At 42.5% G+C, this 23093-nt stretch overlaps 2 protein-coding genes across 8 annotated transcripts in view; both read right to left on the bottom strand.

Moving 5' to 3' along the window:
- LOC310820976 (aldo-keto reductase-like) overlaps positions 1–397 on the bottom strand; it is a 293751-nt gene extending 293354 nt beyond the window's left edge. The window contains exon 1 of the mRNA XM_083692820.1: positions 271–397. The gene's annotated coding sequence lies outside the window, so the exon portion shown is untranslated. The remainder of the gene's footprint in view (positions 1–270) is intronic.
- A 556-nt stretch (positions 398–953) lies between these two features.
- mark2a (MAP/microtubule affinity-regulating kinase 2a) lies at positions 954–18916 on the bottom strand. Of its 7 annotated transcripts, none has more exons than XM_083665372.1 (19): positions 17724–18916; positions 12297–12470; positions 11311–11364; positions 10809–10857; positions 10593–10658; positions 10157–10227; positions 9971–10027; positions 9546–9782; positions 9315–9434; positions 9018–9153; positions 8506–8618; positions 8272–8407; positions 7944–8089; positions 7753–7841; positions 6330–6470; positions 5299–5562; positions 4755–4781; positions 2918–2956; positions 954–2510 (listed from the first exon to the last, which is right to left on the bottom strand). In XM_083665372.1, the coding sequence occupies exons 1-19, from the start codon at positions 17769–17771 to the stop codon at positions 2081–2083; spliced, it is 2397 nt and encodes a 798-aa protein (XP_083521498.1). In that variant the 5' UTR covers positions 17772–18916; the 3' UTR covers positions 954–2080. The 7 variants fall into 7 exon arrangements, with proteins under 7 accessions (XP_083521498.1, XP_083521499.1, XP_083521501.1 ...); XM_083665373.1 differs by having other exon boundaries at positions 2918–2953; XM_083665375.1 differs by having other exon boundaries at positions 9054–9153.
- Positions 18917–23093: the final 4177 nt, after the last annotated feature.

Here is a 23093-nt window from a genome sequence, read left to right as displayed (position 1 = left end):
ATCAAGACTACCATGTAGTCGATCATGGTATCAGTCTAATTGCTGGAATGGAATGGAACGTTACAGTTATGTACCCTTGTCAAATATTAACAAAACACAATTTCCAGTTCAATTAATGTACTTATTTTCAATTGGGAGCTTCTGGTAAGTAAGGAAATGTATGAAAGATCGATTAGCGTTTAGGGTTATTGTATCTATTATAACATGGAACATTCGTGATATCATGGAAAGTTCTCAATCGAGTGGCTAACAGAGTAGCAGTAAACTCACCTTGCGAGTCGGGTACCGTGGCTAATCTATGGGCTAGCTAGGTGTCCCTTTATAGTTAGGTTAGCAGCTAGAAACTTTATGATTATATGATATTCGAGGGGAGGTGCTTAATGTCGGTCGGAGAAATGTAAAGCTGAGAGACTCAACTACCTCCTGTTCGGAGCATCTGCAGTACGCCTTTTGGCACGCACGTTACAGGAAGTAACGCCTTATTGAGTCTCTCACCTTTACATTTCTCTGGCGCTAGTAACACGCAGTGTGTGGTTCCCTTTTTGTAGCCAAGGTTATGGTTATGAATCATATGGAAGACAAAGCTGCTTTTATTTCTGTCTGAATAAGAACACGTACTGTATCTCATGGTTTGAATTACCTCTTTTATGCATTCAACACGTACTTGTCACGGTGCCAATTATTGAAGTCGGTATGTTTCAGTGAAGTTGTTTTTACACAGGATAGTACTGTATTTAATTAGCGGTGTATCCTCCAATGTTGTTTTACATAGTAGTTAGCTCAGCTACAGGCTATAGGTTTGTGGTTAGACTACATGTACAAGTAGCCAGATAATAATGTATATGTATATTTAAAGGGTGCTTGCTCAGAACTAATATTTCCTCCAATTATATATAATATAATATATAACATATATAACAGATTATGAAGCGAAAAAAAAGAACACACAAAGAAATCATCCAACTGTGTTTATTCTTATAATAACAATATTAATAATTATTTTCTCCAGAGAAAGGCAAGGGAACTCAGACTCAGACATTCCAGTGCAGCACATTGAAACCAACCAGCAACTCTTAATTACATTACAATCCAACAATAATTATAAATTGGCCCTTAATTAGTCATCAGATAAGTTACCCCTGCTGTAGAAAAACAAAAACGAATTGAAGGGGCTTGGGATGCGGGAAGGTGAAGGCTCACAATCAGAGCCCACAGAGTCAGAGTCTAGTAGAGTCTGCACTTCCAATGTTCGCTCAAGTAAGACACTGTACTGTGATGTAAACATGGCAGAGGCTTTCTGAACCACCACATGGAGGCAGTAACATTGCACAGCCCTCAGTGGTTGATGAGTATTAGCAGAAGATGAGAGAACCAATTTACAGCTGTAGTGAATATGTGATGTACCTCAGATACCTGTGTCTAATTATGTTGTACATTCAGGGTGTTAGACTGCAGCTCTCTTCATCTGTTCAAAACAAACAGAATTTGGGGCAAGATGCTCAAGTACAGTAACATGGTGCCTAGACCATCGTTTGGGCTTAGGGGCAGGGCAAGGACAGCTGGCTGAGTGCAGGGCCGTTTTAGTCTCAAAATAAAAATTAAAAATAAAAGGATACCTACAATCAGTGAATCAGTTTGTCACTTTGTTTATAACTCATCTGCTTTCATATTTTCTTTCCATCACTAAATTCCTCTTGAATAAAAATAGGATTGTGAGGTTTAAGAAGAAAAACTGACAAACAAAAAACTGTCTCAAGTAGAAGACAACAGAAAAGTCAGAGGGGAGGGAGAGGGGACAGAAAACCCAAACCGAAAAAAGAACACCCCCCTCCCCAAAAAATTAACAATCCCCTTAAAAAGTTCTATACACACAACATCCCCTGGCCAACCTGTCCTAGACTCTGTTCATCCCTTCCCACCCAAAAAGTCTCTCCATGCTCCTCTTGCCTACTTTTCATTGCTCTTAACTCAGTTCTCTTTTTTCTCTCTCAAAGTTCAGCCTCTTGGCCTTTGTGCTCCAGTCTTTATCAACAACCTCATTTCTCCATCCACCATCTCCATTACTTTTTCCTCCACTGGCTCACAGTTTGAGCTCATTGGCAATCTTGGAGGCGATGTTCTTGAAGCCGATGGATGTTCCAGAGATACGCTTAAAACGAACCCCGTTAAGGGAGAGGCGAGGCAGCTTGCACACCTCCATCTCCCACTGGACAAAGTCGTCACGGGCGGGGTTCCCAGACACACACAACAGCATGTAGAGCTCCCGCAGCTCATATTCACAGCTGTTTGAGTCTAGAACCTTCCGGATCTCCTTCATCATCTCATTGGGCTCCATAGAAGAGGTGGTCTTCATACTCCAGGTGAAGCGCAGCGCTCGGGGCTTGGTGTCCTTGGAAAGCTGGGCAGGGGTGCTGGGCACAGTGGAGGTTGAAGACAGGGAGTCCTTGTTCTCATCTCCGCCAGAGCCCAGGGTACACTTCTCCATCTTCTCAGCAGTGGTCAACATGGGTCTGATGTGGCAGGACAGGAAGTTGGAAACGAGAAAGAGAGGAATGTTATGAAAAGCAGGGAGAGAAACAGAGAAACAGGAAGAGAGACAGAGAAAACAACATGTTTTGAGCTTGTTATGAATGCGTTCACAATCACAGAGGGAGCCAATGATACGGCAGGAGCATAAAGCAATTGATTTGGGCAGTTACAAGCTTAATTGAGCAGCTAAAGATTATTCAAAATCAAAATGTTTGTCCCTTGTGTAATCAAAAGATCAATGCTTACATGGTCAAACACTAATGAGCAATACCAATCAAGTCATCTCTTTTTTATGATAACGTCTTTACAACCTGGATCAATACATCTCTACTGATTATTTGATTGTCAGAAATGTTCACTGAATCAGTTTGACTATCATATTCCTCACCTGCTGGCCTCATCTTGACCCTCTCCCTCATACGGGCTCCTCAAAGAAAATCGGCACAAGTTTAGTCTTCCTAATTAGACTTTACTACCAGTTACTAGGTTAGATACACCACCTCCCACAGTAACCCCTGCACCTTCCAATTCCAGATTATTCTTCTTATAAATATACAGTACATACATATAGATTTATCCAAGTGATGTGTGCTACTTTTTTGGGGGTTATATAAAACTAGACACTTCTATTAATACATACATTTAAATCCCCCAAATATTTAAACTTAAAAAAAAATATTAATAATAATAATAATAATAATAAAAAAGGTGACACACACAATCCATGTATACAGCTGGTGCATCTGTACTAGCATTGAACTGGAATGAAGGGTCAGAGATTAGAACCTTGTCAGTTATATTAATACTGTAAGTCCCATCACCAGCACCACTCCAATAGTCCTCCAACTCCCACCGTTCACAGCATCAACAGAAATATACAAAAAGATGCATTTGCTGTCATAAAGACAGGTAAGATCTCTCTGTGGAAGCTCTGTGTTCTCATTTTCTCAAGGTGCCTAACATCTCTGAATCTCTGTGTGCCCTAACCACAATTGCAATACTTCAAATACATGCAACCTTGACCAGAACTATGTTGTTCATGCATCGAGTTGACGTTCAGTCAACTTTACGTCAAATGGTCCAACTGACTTCACTGGCAGTGACTGCTTATTATATTAGTGAAATATCAATGAGAAATTTGAAGGAATTATCAACGGTAGTGATGAACCACCACAAGGGGTGCACATTTAACTGTAACGGCTTTCCAGCACAATACTGTAGGTGCTTCATGCAAAACATTTGACAGCCACAAGAAACACTAGTAACAAGTAATTTGGAGGGCACATGTTGGTTAAACATTAACATCATATGTTTTGTAGTTGAATGACCATCTTTGTAGTTAAGAAGACTCAGCAAAAACACTGGTGACTCTTTGACTCCTTAGTCAACTCAAAGTTCAAAAACCAAACCCCCATAAACAAAACCCAGGGAAAAGAAACTGAAGGGTATAGTAGTGCCTCTGTGCAAACTGCACCTAGACATACAAAATACCAAACGTGACTAAAACCTGAGACTCCCATCTTCAACACATCATGCAATAATTGTCTTTAAGAACACACTATAAAGTCAATAAACAGCAATTCAAAATGCCTTCGCCAGTGGCCTCTATTACTCAAATATTTTTTAGGTAAGCATCGTCTCAACAAATCAACAGAATCATGTATGCATTAATTAAGCACGCTACAGTATATGCCAGTAAAGACCCATGGTTTTCGTACAGATCACAACAGAAGAACATCTAACAGAAATAGTCCCTACCCCTAGCCGAGAGAGTTAATACTGTTCCACAATAGAGTATGTGAACTAGCCTACTTCAGTAGAATGGGTGTTCTCTTGTACTATTTCTCTGTATTCTAAGGCTTTATGCACACTGGGTAGCATTGCATGATCACAGTCTGGGCTACACAGAAGGTTTTCTATTCACTTAGCCAAGGACCCACAGGAAGACATTTGATAACACGAGTGAAGACAAAAAGAAACGGGGGGGGGGGGGGGGGGGACAAGCTGAAAGGGATGAGCATTATTCACTGAGGGATTAAATGAGAGGCAGACGAGGGTGAATCAGGCGATGGAGAGCAGGATGCGTTAGTACATGGCAACTTGTTAGAATGGAAATATGGACAAATATGTACAAATAAAAGGGTCATGACACAAAAAATAAGAGAGAAAGGACACAAAATGGAATAGTTTTGAGAAAGACTTAAGGGTGTGGTTATTTGGCCTACCTTCTGGGGAATCTGAATGAGAGATTTCTACGAAACAGGGGAGGGGGGAAAAAAATGCATGCGAATTATGATGTCATATTACTAACGTCTTCATTCCGAGTCTTGTACAATTTATCGCTGAATGAATGATCCTAAAGCAGGACTTTCCAGGTCAAGGTATTCTTACACAGAGAAAGTTCCCTGCTCCAAAATCCCTCCAATATGAGAGAACTGAGCATAGTCACAGAAATACATGTACTGTTCCAAACCGTCCTGAAACAGGGGAGTACAGGTAAAAGTAATCAAGTGCATTGTGTGCACATTTGCTTTATGGCCAGAGAGAAAGTCTCCAGTCCTATAAAAACAGATTACAAATGAATGAAATTAAATTACAAATTACTGTAATTTACAGCAGTAAATACAATTCAAATTGATTCTCCTGCTTTACCCATCAACATCAATAAATACAAAATTCTGGAATTTGTGTCAGTAATACAAACATTAATAGTTGCTCGACTATCACAACTGGGTTCAACACTTCACCCTCCCCATCCCATCATCTCACCTGCGCACAAATTTGGAGGTGAACTTGCTGAAGATACCCGAGGCCCCAGGTCTTCGGGCCTGGCTGTTCCCATGGGAGAAGGAGGGGGAAGCTGGGGGACCATTGTAGGCTGAAGAATGCTGGTCCCGTGTGGCCCTCTGCTGGCCAGCATGGAAAGTGCTTCTGCTAGCCACCCCCCTGGGGAAGTTGGAGCGGTCTGTCACCGTGGAGCTGCTGATGTTGTGGGCAGAGGGAGACACCACTGGCACTCTCTGAGGGGCTGTGCTGTTTTTGGTCGTTCAAAGATTGAGTAGGCAGAGAGAACACATTTATAGCCATGCACATCAAAGTTCCTTGCAGTCCCTTAAAATGTATTGCCATCCAACACAAAAAAGCCACAAGCGACTGATGGTAAAAGCACTACTGAGCTTCAGATATAGTGGTCATGGGAAACCAAGTTGAGTAAATGACATACATGCATTTCCATAAAAGTGGCACTACTGTAAGTAGCCCTGAGAGAGTAGTTTGGAAAGAGCCGTTACAAGCCAATAACAATTCATGTTATTCATGCAGATTTGCATTTATTTCTGTTAGGCTATAACATGCATGCTAACTGTGCCATCCAACCAGCAAAATCCACCATGATTGAGACAAATTGACTTTAATTTTAGGAGATGGAGGCCTTGTAAATCTTGCCAATAGAGCAATTACAGCCTTGTGACCTGTTTTGTCAAGCAGTAAATCACTGGGTCCAATGAAACAGCACGCTTGTATTATCTACAAAAGTAATCCAATAGGGAGTTTGCAGGTAATGACAGGGGGGGGGGGGGAGTGGGGTGCTTTCAATGTTGCCATTCCCTCATTATTGCTAACTTCCTATTCCCTAAGATCTTTCTGTATATGTTCCTGTTGTGTTATGTTGAGAACAGCAGCCATGTATCTAGTAAACCTTCAGTCATCCACCCATCCTTTAAATTCCCCCATATCCTCTCTCTACTCTCCCTTCCTGCTCTGTGGCTCTTCTTTGTGCGCCCCGCTCTGGTGCCACTTGCCTGGGACGGTGTGCGTGGATGTCTGGGGGGCTGGGGTGGGCAGAGGTGGACAGGGACTTGTGGTGTCTGGGGCGGGAAGAGGAGGAGGACAGGACGGCAGCTGCTGAGGCTGTGGAGGCACGTGACCCTGGGGTAGTCAGGCTGGGGAACAGAAATTAATAACCCCGCGCCAACCATTCCCCAAGAAGGAGCATAAGTGGGGCATGGGGTTAGACTGTTAGAAACCTGCACTGGGGAGACAGCAGAGACACTGAGGAGGGAGGCAAACACATCCGTACATGGACATCACAGACAACATGGCAAACACAGCATTTAAAAAAATTAAAATAATGCATTTGTATTGGACATATTATAACAAAGTAACTTCACAACTGAATCTGTCCATTACAAGACTGCATTATTTCTCTCAAGCATTGCACACAGAAACCTTGCAGAAAGGGGAGAGTTGGAGAACTGGTCAAGGGAGACAGAACACCAATATATCCCGAATAATTTAATGAGCAAATAATATTTATGCAAAATGTGTGGGGGGGGGGGGCAAAGCTTTTTAATGCAGTTATACCAACAACCAAAAAGCTTTTCTGCCAGAGGGAAGTATGCAATGGAGTGACTGATGTTAAATGAGTAGTTGTGTGTGATTCAGCGCTCTACACCGTGTCTGTCAGTTTGTCCTCTCTCGTCATCTCTTTCAGACCAACATGTCAGAGTCACATGATCCGTTGGCGCGACTGATCCCCCCCCTCTCTCCCACATTTTTTTCCCTTTTTTATCTGAAAGTAACCAGCGTACAAAGGGCCAGCAGCCAGCGTCACAAATCCCAGATTAAGGAGTGGGGATCTGACTATCAGGGTCAATCTGACTAATACCTGAATGTGTGTCAGTATCCGAGGTCCCAGATCCTACACCTAAATCTCAAGGCTGGTTTTTACTGTACTGTATTGTCAACCGCATGTTTATGGAAATTTATCAAATATGTGAATATGAAATAAAATTACAGCTTTCATCTGATCTTTAGTTCAGAGGGAAGAGTTGAGGGAAACTGTAATAAAAACTCAAGCAGGTGTGTAAATGTATGCAGTAGTCAGGCAAATGTTCATCTTACTGTATACAAGAACTCATCATACCATGTTTGTGTGCGTGAGAGAGCCAAGGTGTAAATATTGACGGAGTAATGATTATGGACTTTAGAATTGTGTGAGGCTAATCGAAGGTGTTACTAATCCATTCTTACTCAAATCTCTGCCCTGTGTGAGTGTGTGTGTGGAGGGGGGGTGTTGAAATCCATCTCTCAGGTTGGCAAGGCAGCTGGTCTGTGTTAAATCGACTGGCGGCTGGAGTCTTGTAAACACGGCCGTCTACACACAAGACGAGCCCTAAAAACAGAGCCCCACTGCTGTGTGTGTGTGTGTGTGTGTGTGTTTACCTGTCCTTGCCATTGTGGACCCCAAGTGTGGCTCTCTCAGGCACCGGCGAGTTTCGGCTGCGACTCGTACCAGTGGATAGGATGCTGTTCTGTAGAACAGATAAAGAGGTAGTGGTTTACGATGAGCAGCGTACAGGATATCACCCCTGGAATGTCAGGTATCCGGAGTCTTGAGGAACATGTGCACTTACGGTGGAGGGGGTTGGGGTGCTCTTCTTACGGTCCCCTGTAGGTAGAGGGCTGGGAGGGACTTTAGTAGAACTGGCAGAACCTTTCCTCCCATAATCATCAGCAGTGTGCTTGTTGTCCCCCTGAGAGCGCTTGGAAGCAGAGGAGCCTGCAGGGACCAAGAGGGGATAAAACAGCCACAAACAGGCAGAGGGAAAGGGAGACAATGACTGAGGTCAATACAGTTATACACAAGAGACCAAAAACTAAATTAATCATGTAAGACAAACAAGAGTTGTGTGGCCATATACATTTTTCAGTGCCCCCCCCCCCTTTGTTTCATTTTCCCACCTGCATCTGTTGCTCTCCTGGGCTTCTGATTGGATGAGGTACTGCGCTGTACCTTGTGTGAGGGGGATTGGGCATTGCTGTTTGTGAGGTCACTTCCTGGGCGGGGCTTTATTGACATGTTGATACATTCATCAAGCTGAGGGGAAAGGAGTGGGATCATCATTGTCATGCCATGAAGAAGTAATATACCTTTAGCCCCTATAGTTGTGAGTGTTCACATTTACTGCAATTTACCTCCGAGTTCCTATAGTCCAGTAATAGGTATGTGGCCATGACTTCATTGTATTTTTGGTTGAGGAGAGAGTCCTGGATCTCCTCCTGAGAGAATCCCATCTGTAGCATAATATCTAGACAGAACAGAGAAAAAGGTCAACCTAACACACACTTCGGCATCTTGAGATCACAGAGAATCACATTACATACACATGTATAGCAGAAGCAGACAGCATCAAATCACACACAACTAGCACAAGTCTAAAATTAACAACATAAACAGCAACATATCACTCTCTCTCTATGTTAGCACGCACATAATTGTACAGACCACAAAACAAGGGCACGTTACTTGACACACAAAAGTGGGCGAACAAAGACTATAACAAAACAAATTATTTACATATATTTTTTGTAACACTGAAAATGTTTCTGAACATTTTCACACCCAATCAGTGTGAGCCCTAGCCCCCATCCCCCCCCCCAGTATTCCCTCTCCATCCACCAGTCATTCCACCAGACGCCTGCCCCACCTCTTTTCCACCCCCCTGCTCGGTCGGGGAGCTGACCTGTCCTCTTGGGGTCCTTGTAGTCTGGCTGGGGCTCGATGTAGGGCTTTAGCTCCTCCTCCTCATGGCCTACATTCATCCAGCGGTCCTTCATGGCCTGCTGCTTATCACAAACAGAGAAATAGAGAGCAGAGAAATACGGTTAATGAAGAATGAAGCAATAAAACAATACAAAGCACTTACACAGTAAGTTTTTGTCCTTAGAGTAGTCTACATACTGCCAGTGGTGAAAGAAGCAGAGCAAAAGACAAATGCACTAACCTCCAGGCTGCCCCTCTTAGTTGGGTTGAGAATGAGGAACTTCTTGAGCAGGTTCTCACAGTCTGTCGACATGTAAAAGGGGATCCTATACTTTCCCCGTAAAACCCGCTCGCGTAACTCCTAAAGGGTCAAACGAGGACACGCAGGATGGGACAAGGGTTATAAGTTTGGATAGTCACAGAAAATAAAGTTGTTTTCCACACATCCTTCCTTTATCAGTTCCCTGCCCACCTTTAGGTTCTGTCCATCAAAGGGTAGAGAGCCGCTGACCAGTGTGTAGAGGATGACCCCCAGGCTCCAGACGTCTACCTCAGGCCCGTCGTACTTCTTGCCCTGGAAGAGCTCTGGGGCAGCATAGGGCGGGCTGCCACAGAATGTGTCCAGCTTGTTCCCCAGAGTGAACTCATTACTGAAACCAAAGTCTGCTATCTTGATGTTCATGTCAGCATCCAGGAGTAGGTTTTCTGCCTAAAGTGTGCGTGAGAGAGAGAGAGAGAGTCAGGAAGCTTGCATTTACCATTGATCTACATTCCTTTGGATTATTTCACACCATCTACTGGAATGATGTTGATCTGTCCTTCATATGTCTCTCTTTCACGCTGTCACACAAACACAGAAAAGCACTTCCTCCTCCTTCTCCCTCTATCCTTCCTCACCTTAAGGTCTCTGTGTACAATGCACTTCTGGTGACAGTACTGCACTGCTGACACTATCTGTAACAAAAGAGGGAGCAAGAGCCAAGATGAGATTTCTATTTGAACACAGTCATCATACCCTCAAAACACAGAAAAAAAAGAAAAAAAACATAGGGTAAAAGACAAACAAACAAAACAGTGTCTCACCTGTCTAAATTTGGCTCGCGCCTCTTTTTCTTTCATTCTCCCATGAGCAACTAGGTAATCAAACACCTCACCTGGGGGGGGGGGGGGGGGGGTCAAGGTGGAGACAGAGACAAAATAGGTGGGTGTTGACAGTAGAAGAAAGCAGTGGGGACACAAAAGGGGATGACAGGAGGGATGAGGCACAGAGTGGGATTCAGAGAGGGAGATGGGTGAGATCTTCCCTGAAGACAGAAATTAAATTGCAATCTGAAAAATACTGTACTGACTCAGGTTGTGGGGGTAATATATCAAATCGGTGGCATTGAGAGAGAATGGAGAATTGTTCTCGTCCCAAACTGCTATAAGTTCTATGAAGGACGTTGGGTTAGGTTGTGGACTATGGACTACTTTTAAGGTAAGAAACCATCTGAATATAAGACATTGCAGGAAGACTCACCTCCACTGGCATACTCCATCACCAAGTACAGAGTCTTCTCTGTCTCGATAACTTCAAATAACTTAACTAAAGTAAAAATGAAAGGGAGGGAAATAGTTCATTGGCAGTCAATATATTTGCTGAAGCTGTGCAACTAAAAAATATAGTACATCTTCAGACATGTTTATGAAAAGCCCCCCCTCCCCTCAAATAAGCAGGGGTGACAGAGGAGCTCACCGATATTTGGGTGATTCAGCAGCTTCATGATCCTCACTTCACGAAACAGCTATGGGCAGACGAGACATTAAGAGAGGGTCATTCAGTGTTTATTAACAGTAAGTCTATGAGATTACCAAATGAAATTTCTACTACTATTCTGGTGTGTCTATCTGCCTGTGTAGTATTTGTGTGTGCCAACATGCATGCATCTCTCAAGACAGTATTGCCACCCCACCCAAACCCTCACCACAGGAAGTACTTGGGTCTAATTTCCTGCAATTACCTCCATATCCTGCCCTAAGCCCTACGGGGCCTACCCTCTTTGGGAGAAAACCACAGCCGGAGTTAGGGATTGGAAGATGCTTTAGGCTTGTATGGGGGTTGGAGGGGATTTAATAAGTCTTACACTTAAGTTCTCTCATTGATTTTAGCTTTATTCTTTTCATTTCAGAAATAAATACTACCTGTAAGAACACATGCACCAAAAAGCACAAACTACAAGGCACTCATATTCACTCACCTTTTGGAGACTGGAAGAGTTCAGCTGTGTTTTGTCTATGATTTTTACAGCCACCTTTTTTGAGAAAAGAAATATGAAATTAGCCATGAGGACCAACTAAAAAAAGTTGACTCTATTTGGCTTGAAAATAACCATCTGACAGATCAATTCTGGAATGGTTTAAGGTTCGCATAGATAGAGCATCAGAACACTAGTGATTTATTTATTTGTTTGAAAAAATTGTATTTTGTTTGTCAGGGACCATGTATAACATGTAATTGCACCAGATTTAGATAGATAGCTAATTTTCATCTGTAGTCCCTGATGTTGTGACAACAGCTTTGAGTTGATCACATCTCACTCAGTGAGGAAAGAGATTGGATAGAGATGCTGATAAGTTCACAGACACCCACATACAACTGTAGGGACACAACAGTGGTGGTAATGGTAGCTTGTGAGGTGAGTTCCCCCTACTATGTAAAGCATTTTGAATGCATGTGCAAGGTGGAAAGGCACTATATAAATCCAAGCAATTCTTATTCTCATTATTAAGACATTAAACTTCCTCAGTTGGGAGCCCAGGACGGAGGCCTCTATCAACTACACTTCTCTTTCTATTCTGATTCTCCTTTTGCTGCCCCTCTCACATCCATCATGTCACATGGTATATGATCAGCCTATTAAAACAACTGGCAGTCACATGTTCATGACACAATGATCTAACATGCTCAACACTGGAGAGAATGTTAAGTGTTATGTGTCAAGTGAAGTTGGCTCCCCTACACTGCCACAGGAACACAATAATGACATCTCATAGAAGAGCTGACACAACAGTGCAACTTAATCCACACCACTTAATTACTAAACATCTAAAACTGTTCCCAGAGGCTTGCCAAACAATGCAAAATTGGGCATTTATTTGATCTAAGGATATAATTGGGGGAAGGATCTATATAATCTATTTAGCCAACTATTTAGCTAACCCTTGGTTATAATTTTAGCCTCACCTCTTTACCAGTGAGGACATGCCGAGCTAGTTTGACCTTGGCAAAGTTGCCCTTGCCGATTGTCTTCAGCAGTCGGTAGTTGCCAATGTGTGGCTGCTCATCAGCCGTCGTGGCGACAGAGTTGCGGCATCGCGGCATATTGGGACGGCCGCCTGCCTTGGACTCCGAGAGAGGCTGAAAGAGAGGAATTCTGTTAGGCAACATGTGTGTTACAATTATCCATTAACAGACATGCATTTCAGGATCCCACCACAGTTAATGGAGCTGAACAAGAGGTGAAGCGGAGGGTAGTGTACATGTGACAAGAGGGCAAGAGTGGGAAAACCCTGTGTGTGGACAGCCAAGATCTCCATCCATGTATTGGAATGCTAGTCAGCAATGCTTGCATTAATAATCAGCTACATGATTGCTTTTAACAACGTCATTGTAGGCTCATTCATTCATAAGTATTGCCAACAGCAGTGCACTGCAAAATGTCACTACTATGTTTCAGGTCTGATCTTGTCTAGTGCTAGCCCATCACATGTTCCTATAAGGACCAAAGGACAGGCGCTAGTATTAGCCAACATGCTAGTCTCTACTGTAACTTCCCTGTCTGATACAAAACCTGTTACCAGACCTGTTCCACCATAACAATAAAACAACACAGAAAACTGAACATTCAGTTATTCAGAGTGCCTTCTTGTACATACATGTTATTTAAGAAATGGATGATGACACCTGTGTGTCTGTACAAAGTCCCTAGCCTGTTTATATAGGTATAAATCAGGTCTGCCAGTAAAACCAGCAGGAACCCACCGAGCCTGGAGGCAGCTGTCACCTAAGCTCTCCCTCTCTCTCTCTCACACACACACACAAAAAAACAGCCATAAAAGCACCCTCTGGCATACATGCATGAGGAAGTGCCTCATCACATCAAGGGCTGCCAGGCTTACCTACACTACAGGGAAAGTCAACAACGCAACTGTGCTGACCTCGTTTTTGTTTTGCTTTTTATTCCTGTGCTGGCAAACACGGTATTGCCCTCCGTCTACAGGGAGTTTGTTGTGTGTAATGGACTGAGACAGAGTGTCTACGGTACACTGTGCATGTCAAAGAGGTGTCGGCCGAGGAGCTCTGCAGTGAGTGAGAGCGTCAGCAGCAGTGCAGTCTGCAGTCCGCACAAACGCAGCTTTGACCTTCACCACAGCAGCCAGCACTCCTATCCCTACCACACACGTGCATTACAACACACGCCGTATACAAATGAAAACAGTCACACGGGCTGGCACACACTGGCACATCGGCAGAAGCACAATCAAAACAGGCACATTGCCACAGCTAATATAAAGCAAACATGTGCAAACAAGAAAAACACATGTTCTCAAATGGCAACGTAGCTACAGAATATCATGCAGACAAAACATGGCAATGCAGACATACCGTCAAACTCAGGGGAACCTCAGCTCCAGGGCTGACTGACTGAGAGAGAGAGAGAGAGAGAGAGAGAGAGCACAGGAGGAGCCTGAGGGACTGGATGGTCCACTCACATAAAGCCACAAATCTTGGTTCAGCTCATGATCAGCTTCAGAGGGAGACTGACTCAAGAGATCCAGACTGACTCAAACAAATGGTGACATGTGGAATATGCTTAGGTCTCTTAAAAAAAACAAAAAATGTGACCTGATGCCCCTGATGCCTTTGGACACAGGCATGGAAGATTGAGCATTGAGACCAGAGGACTACAGTGTGGACAGAGTTCTGATTTTAGACTCTCACAGATTTCAAAGCATAAAGGGGGTGGTGACAGCTTGGATAGATGACCAAGAGGTGGGACACACTGGAGGCAAGGAGATCCCTGGCTAAACACTGCCCTAATGCGGTGAATGTGAAAGGACATTTCCAGAAGCGTTGTAAAGTCTATAAGGCTACAGAAAATAATTCAAAAAAGGAAATGCAAAGGTAGACACAATGACAGGGTCAGGCTCATAGTGCCAGTGATGAGACATGTCTGGGTTTGTCTCAGCCGGTGAGACGTGTCTGCGTATGGCATGATGGACAAGAGCTAACATGCTCAGACGGTTGTGTACCACAGAGACAATAAAGAGAAAGATAGGAGGAAATGAGAGGGAGAGAGAGAGAGAGATAAAGGGATGGAGAGGTCAAGGATTCCCCACCAAAGATATTACAATAGGAAGTAGGCTACAGAGCGAGACTGAAACACTATGAATAGATACTCGACTACACCTGGGTGTCAGAGACCCTTTCTATACAGCATATTTCTGTCTGAATGATACACTATGTTGTGTCCTACTGAACGCAGCAATGGTCACCTGTAGATCTCACAACAGCTGATCAAATCTGTGCAATGTTGTACTCCCTGTACCACAGCCATTTTAAAACAAATCTGCACTCTCGTCTTACGATTTGTTGTCATGGTCACAGTATCTCTCACTCTCACACACACACACACACACACACACAAAATAATGGAATGGCACCTCTCTGAACAAAGGTAATGTCGGGTAATACCATGCTACCCCCCAACCTCAGCCCTACCTTCCTCCCCAACTTTCTCATAAACACACGCACGCCAAGCTGTCGCCTCGTGTCTTTCACTCTCTTCAAAATACTCAGAGAAGCAGTCGCTCCACTCTCAGCCACACAGTATACACTAGACAAATACGCACACACGAACAAGCAAACACAGTCTGTTTTAACGGAACCACAAACGGCGAACACTACAAAAATCATCATGAGGAATATAATATAATCAAAGGGAGAGCGTACACATTTGAAGATGTTGTGCCTATTTAAATTCTGAATTGTTTTAGTATTTCTCAAAGGAATAAGCCTACTAGGCCTATATCAATCATTAAAACTTGCTTTTGAAAAAGGGAGAGGAAAGGACAGAGGGGTAAACAAAGAACCACCAGACTGATGGAGAGAGGACTGTTAAATAAAGAAGGTGTGTGAGCCAGCTTGTCATTTATCTGGATATTAATATCACACCACAGCTATTTTCAATCGAGGTAGAGGCAGCAAGGACACAAATAGACACCAACTGAGCTCTCTCCTCTACCCTCTTCCTCCACATATCCCCCATCCTTAAATTACCTGACTTTTCTGAGGCATTGGGGACTCAACTTAAAGTCAACAACATGATGGTTGCACATTACATTTCTGTGTTTCGTCTTTAATTGAAAGCCTCTGGTGGCCGCACTGAAAATTTGAAAACATACATATGCTACGTTTTCTAATAGCGGCAATTGCGTGTATATCCACAAACAGCATAAAAATGTAAAGTGCAAGTAAAGGCCGTGTTTGAAACTTCATTTTAGAAAGTGCTTTGTGTGGTCCAAAACAGTGCTCTATACTGAACATTTTCTTTTCTTTACCATTCCTTGATTGTTACCAGTTTATCATGGCCATTTAGCACTATTTTAAAGCTCAAATCTGCATACTGGACCTTTAATGTAGGCCTACACTGCAAAACCATAATCGGTGCACTTTTTCCTCAAAGAATAATGCCGACTGTAGAAGCTTCAAAGCAGAATATTAAAAGGAATGATTGAACACTGATGATCCTTTCAACAAAGCTGGGACAAGAAGAGTGCTGACACCCCTTCTAACCCCTCCTATGTGAGCTATTAATACCCACAAGTATGAGAGGGTTTGGTCATGACAGAGAAAGAAAGACCACAGAGAGCCAAGAGCACAGGGAAAGACTGTCACACATGGACACCGGGAAAAGTGTAAGAAACAATATGCAATACCTCCAACAAGACAGATAAATTAGCTAGGCCTATACCTTCCACTGACACTATAAATGACATGATCTGTGAGAGTCAGGTAGCATACAATATACAATTACGATGCAAACATGCAAAAAGATGCAGAGAGAGAAAAACATAAGCACACATACAAGGAAAACTCTTAGATGTGTGAGTGCATACTACTAATGTTAATTCCAACAACATGGAGAAATAGAGCACTCCCCTTTACACAACTCCTACACCCAGCTCAACTGGAAATGCTGGTTTTAACAAACGGAGAAGCTGAGGTCGGAAGAACATACAGTGTCCCTGCTTGTGTCCTGATCACCAGCAATCTTGCAGTCAAACAAGCTCGGCTGGGCAGGGCCAAGCCTTGCCACTCCTTGCCTCAGTGAAATTCAGCAACAAAACCCTGACTAGTCGAAGTTTGGGATTATTGTAGTAAAAGAGCCATATGGCATACTATAACGTCTCTGCTACTCATGTTTGAGTTATCAGCAATTTGTTAAAGGCTAAACTGAGAAAATAGTGCAGGCCTCTCCTACAGTGTACTCCTCAACTTCAGACAATCAGTAATACACACATTTTTATACATTTCATGGCAGTGAACCACTCTTCAAATGCACCCTAAAATGCAGGTCTGTTGCATTTTATGACGATGCCATAAATGTATTTCTGCAAAATGAAAATCAATGGTCTTGGTCTTGACTGAACCTCAGGAACACAAGTTAGACACATCACTAAGCACTAAACAGATAATTTTACTAGAAAATCAAAAGATTGGTTATTGTGATCAGGATTTTAAACACCACACAGCTAGAATAAAGTCCTGTTTCAGGTCTGCTTACAATTCAGATTGAGTCGTTAATTCATTCAACAGTTGATCATGTCGCTATAGTTAGGCGTACAAATGGCAACCTTGATAAACCAAAACAATTTAAAAGGTTTGGTCTTTCTGTTCCAATCCATGAAGACTAAATATAAATAACTGATTGGATGTCAAAATATGATATGCATGGTTTGGATGTGTTCTTCTGATGGGCCTTCATTCGGGATAATGTATAAAATGAGAGTTTGATTTATCAAGGATAACAACTCAGGATTGAGTTGAACATCTTTGGTATATTCCTACAGAAATGCCTTACCCAAATGCTGTGTTCAGCGTTCACGTAATTGAAATAGGCTAGCTACCGTATAACCTCCTGAGTTTCCAGCTATCACAGTACAACAGTAAATATGGAACAATTACCTTCTGGTCCTATCTAAGTTAGCAGTGGACTACTAACATTTACAGCAAAACATTTCAACTCCTATGAAAACCTCGGCTCCAAACCTACAATGCTAGCTAACTACTACTTCTGCTACGTACCGTAGCTACTAGGCCACCCGAGCCCTGAACCTAGCCTTCTCTATAACTTGCTGTGATCAGCAAGTGATAGAGGTTCGGTTCTGGGAGAGATAGATAGATAGATAGATAGATAGATAGATAGATAGCTAGCCACCCCAGAATGTTGAGCTCCATTTCCTTAGAACACCGTTTTCTAGCAAATGGGCCAGCAAATAAACTTTGCCAATACAGGCTAAGCAGCGTATCTGAACAGGCAGCCTGACAGTGACGCTAGCTACCGCCATTAGCGAGTAACTTGGTCGCTTGCTTCTGTAGTTGGCTTACCTGGTTTGACGAATGTTCAATTGTTAGTAATGGCGTCCGCGTTGACATCTTCACGAGTTTTCAAAGGGGACAACAATGTCAGAATGTCTCAAACTCGACGTAGCTAGCCAGCTACATCTGTCCTCTGACTCGACGATGTTAACATAACATGGACTATTGGGTCTGCTAGCTTACTTAGCTATCAAAATGCTACTCCAGATAAGCTAGCTCTCCTTGGCTAGCAAGCTAGCTAGCAGCTACGTGTCGAGACAGTAAAATATCTAGTAACGGTAGGCCTATATACGTTAGTTAAAAAAAACCGGATAAAGCGCTATTCAGATAACTAAACTTAAGACAATTGTTATGAAAAGTGTTCTAAATCGTTATGAAAAGTCATAGATTGCTAGCAGGAAATGTGTCAACAATAGAGAGCCAGTGCACTAACCCCTGCTTCAACAATCAACAAGTGTTTCCCTACTCACTGACCGAGCTGCTGTCAGTGGAGTGATGAGATGTGAGCTGTCAAATTATCTGCGCCTCAAGCCAAGGCAAGCTAGCGTAGCTAGTAGTAGTTCCCACATCCACAACTGAAGACGGAGCTGAAATCTAGTCCGGTGATTTGTGGGCTGACAAAGTCGGCCACACCGAAACTAACGAGCCCTAGTATTGCTTGTTGAATACCACGAAGCACTTTAAAGTCTATTCTCAAATATGACTTTGAGAATCCGTGGCGTGAGCGAGCATAAATGTACATAAATGTAAATGTACACAGCACTGCTACACAAACGCGGCGCAAAGTCCTGGTTTTTTACCCTGGCTTGCTAGCTGTAACCAGCTGCAGTGTAACTAGCAGCAGTATCTAGCTGTCTGGGTGCGTCGACAGATGTAGCCAGTACTAATACCACTGCTATCTTTGGATGTCTTCGCTGAGTCGCCGAAACTCTTGGGCGGGCAAGACAGTTGAAGCATCGCCTGGGCTTCGACGGCGTCTGCGCTATTCCTTTCTAGTTCCAGCTGGCTAGCTGGGTGCAGTGGTACTAGCAGAAAGAAGCAACCCACACTTACTGAAATCTAGACGGGCCCTACAGAGAACTGAGAAATCCAATGGGTGGCCTAGAGGACTATGTTCTCTTGTCCTGATTGCCCTGTGCTTTCATATTGCCCTGTGTTGTTAAATTATTGATTTTCTTCTCGCTTTAATCATAATATAATGTGTTTGTGTGTGACGAAGACCTATAGGCCTGTGCTGTAAGTGTGTAGGGGGTAGCCGCTGTTATGACACAAATGCAGTAGTGCACACGTTTTCAAATCTCATTACCGTCATTTACTAGTTGTTGCTGCCATCTGTTGGCTAAAAGTCAGATTCTAGGAAATGTAAAGGTCATCATCTAATTTTCAGCTGATAAACGTAGCTTTACCCCTAGATAAAAAAGGTTATACCTACAACCACAAATGAATCCTCTGCTGAACCTGTGGGAGAATCCTTTGGAACTTTTGGAAAGCTCTTACATGGAACCCAAAAAGCTTTTATCTCAAACCAATAAATATATATTTCTATAGCCCTTCTTACAAAGACAGTTTTGTCACAAAGTGTTTTTCAACATGAACAATATAAACAATAAATACAATATCAACAAACATCTGACCATAGACTCCCAAATAGCAAGCCATGGAAAGACTCCCAGTAGGAAGAAACCTTGAGAGGAACCAGCCACATAGGGGTACCCATCCTCTTCTCGCTGGTCAGGTGAGATCAGTATTTACACAATACTAATTCTACATGGACCCCACAGTATTTTCTACATTGAAGCCAACCCAAAAGGGTTTTCCCACATGGCATAAGAACCGTGACATACCAGCAGTCAGCAAGTCGAAGCTGGACCTATTGTCATGTCATCATCAACATGCTACACAGCGTGTTATGGTTAGAACTCAGTATGGACCACATCTCAAGCTCTATGGATAATATCTACGTTAAAAAATAATATAAATCCACATACACATTTTACGATCTACTGTGTTGTCAAAATCATGACAGTAATGTGTTGACAAAACCTGTCAGACCTGATACTCTTGCACACATCTCGCACTGAATTTGTCAGCACTTATCATGATCCTGATTACATGCAAAATATGTGTATTCTGTAACATTCTCTTAATTGTTGCATCAGATTATGCACGTACAGCCAGGACTTTACTTAAATAATAAATGGAATTCTTTGCTCAGCTTGGGGGATGATTGAAACATTATATGTGATTTCATTTTTTTTGTATAAAGCTTTCACTGTTACATAATTTCATATTAAGTACAGTACTGATATCCCTACCCCACAGCCTACACTGCCTACCATTCATGCCGCACACGTGCTCAGAACGAAGCATAATTTGCTGGCTGAGTTGCCTCATTTTGTTTGCTATTGGTCTAGAATGATGTCATCTACTGTAGAGACGACCCCCCCCCCATCTCTCTTTCTCATTTCTCCGTGTTCTACACGCATACATCCGAGCGCACATTGACACACGCACAAGCACTGACAGTCTGATACTGGTATGGTGTAAGCACTTTTTATAGAGATAATGTGTTTGTTTTTTTCAAATAGATTGCTCGTGAGTGACGTATATTTGTATATGTATTTGGAGCCTATTTTTGCGCATTGTGCACAAATGTGCTAAACAAATGTCTGGACTAGTATACATCAGTGTATCGGGGTGCCCACTGCTGAGATATAAGGATTTCTTTCACCCTGAAAGCATGAAGATAGAACGGAATTATCATTCCTAACGTAAGTGAGTTTATCCATTTTACGATCAATATAAACATCAACATGTAAGCCTACCATATTCACTGACTGGAATGAAGACAGATGAATATTAGGCTACCATATGATAATCCAGCCGTAGATATCGGCTTAGCTATAGAGGCCAATTTATTAAAACAGGCCAATGTGTTAAAATTTAAATTGAATGTTTCATTAGAGATGCCTTCGAACGATGAATTTCCTTCCCTGAGAGACATCGGCCACTATCAATGACGCGACGCTTTGAGAATCAAGAGAGATTAAATTCACCTTCATTACTTATTAACCGCCCGGCAGAGGATGATATAGCATCAACCCCTATTCTCTGTGGTCTTAGCTCAAATACTGTCAATTATTTATCTAGACAAAACTCAGCATTAAAGAGATACGAGACAGACGATTACCTTTCCACGGCCTATTTAGCCCAAATCGGCTGTAGCCTATACAGTTACAGAGGACGGGAATATCCCAGCCCAGTTTATCCCATTATAACAGAGGACAATGCATTTGTTTTTGCACAATATTATTTGCCGTTTTTGTTGCATGTTTATGTATGAATTACTTTGGACAATTTCACGTGTTAGTCTATTGGTTATCCCATATAAATTAGTTTGTGTTCTCACTTGGACCATTTTTTAATCTAGGCCTAATTTTAGCAGTTGTGCTGCGAACAAAGGCTAAACGTGAAACGCCACTCATGGAGATAAGAAGAGACTGCGTCTTGTTCCCTGCTAGTGACACACTCACAGACATAGACGGAACCCTGAGCGTAATGATGTGTGACTGCGCGAAATAATTTAATCCTCGTGATTCCACCGGTCCTTATTTAATGTATGGGTATCCTCCGTGATAAGATGACAAACTATTATTTTTTTCACCTGTGTCCATATCATCCTTACCTTGCAGGCGCAGCAGGCCTTTTTTCGGATAAACAGTATTCCAGGTAGGTCTATGTGTGTCAATGTAGATTGCGAGCAGAGGCGATTGCGAGCAGAGGTCATTAAAGGCTTCAAACAGGCCTGACGATTTTTTACTGACAGTAAACACTGACAGTGCGATATGTATCCCATATGGTTATGTAGGCTACTTAACAATAGTCATCGTTACTTCTCCACAGTCATCCTTACATGAAGGCACAGTATTTCAACAGCATGTCAAAATGTTTGTATTGTTCTATTGCTGTCAAGATCATAACGTAAACATGAGTCTATCCATCTTCTGCAGTCAGATTGCTTAATGTTCAAGGAATATTTTAATTATTAAGTAAATAGCCTACATTGTTTTACCATGGTCAACCCTTCAAACGTACTCTCGTTGTAGATTGGTGACATCAGAATAGGGCTGATAATTATAATGTTGTTGATTGCAAGGGTGGCCTATCACTGCATGCATTTGCTTGAATTCTTTTGTGTTTTGCTCGGTGCTTTTTGGTGAGTCTGGGATAGTACATTTAAAAGATAGTGTGATTAAATAGGAGCAATACACAGTTATTCCTGTACACATGTAAGTGCTGCTGATGCAGTGTTTACAATGTGTGAGCGAAAAGTGATCAGAGTGATGTTGACTTCCACCATGACAAAACTGGGTCAATGTAACCCCCACCCCCCTCCACCACAGGCTACAAAGGCAAGGCTGAAAAAGGAAAAAAAAAGATGCGGATACCGTCACCAGGCTCTGTGCGTGGATGTATGCATGTGGAAATACAAGCATGGTGTGCTTTGTCTATGGGTCTGTATGAGTGCTGCGTGGGAGTCAACGTCATCAGTGCCTTTTGACATGTTTCTTCCTCCCCTGTAGTCTGTGGTCTACCCTGTCATGTCATATTCTGTCTCTTTGTATTTCTATCCTCCCATCTCCCAACCACTCTCTCTCTATCTCTTTCTCTCTGTCTGTCTGTATTTTTCTTCCTGCTCACTCTCATTCAGTCTCTCTACCGCAATGTCCAAGAGATTACTCTTTAATGCAGAAAAGCTTATTAATGGTTCGTGTCATATTAAGTAGTGCTGTATGCATAATATCCAGAAACTAAGTAGATGATAAAAGCCAAGTCTTTCCTAAAATAAGAAATAGCCTGTTATCATTCCAACTCTATATCAATGGTAATATAATAAAGGGATTATGAAAGCAATGCTTCTAAAGCATGTTGATGGCAATTTGTTACCCAGAATTCCCTCTCCCCATTCTTTATTCAAGCACTTTATGACAAAGTGCTTATTTATAGGGTTACGCACATCGATGGTCAGTTAGTGCCTCTGGCAGTTGTAACCAGCTCTCTAGTCTGCTGTGCTATGGCAAAGGGCTCTCTCTCACAGGGAAATTATATTGTCTGTTTTGTTGGTCAGTGTTGAAGTTACCTGTACGTAATCACCATCAACTTCACCCAAATGTTTTGAAAGTCATGCCTGCCCTTTCAGTGGCAAAATCAAAGACACTGTATTTTGGTCTTTTGGTTTTGATTCAATCTTTGTCGGTTTTTGGTGTGTAGTCTTCAAGTCCTTTGGATGACCTACAGAAATATGCTTTACATATTCTTCTGAGCACTCATCACAGTAATCAGTGTAGTTGTGTGTATGTACTGTACTGTGTTATAATA

This window comes from Argentina silus, assembly GCF_951799395.1.
Source record: "Argentina silus genome assembly, chromosome: 2".
Lineage (NCBI taxonomy): Eukaryota > Metazoa > Chordata > Actinopteri > Argentiniformes > Argentinidae > Argentina > Argentina silus.
This window is presented reverse-complemented; position numbering and strand designations above follow the sequence as displayed.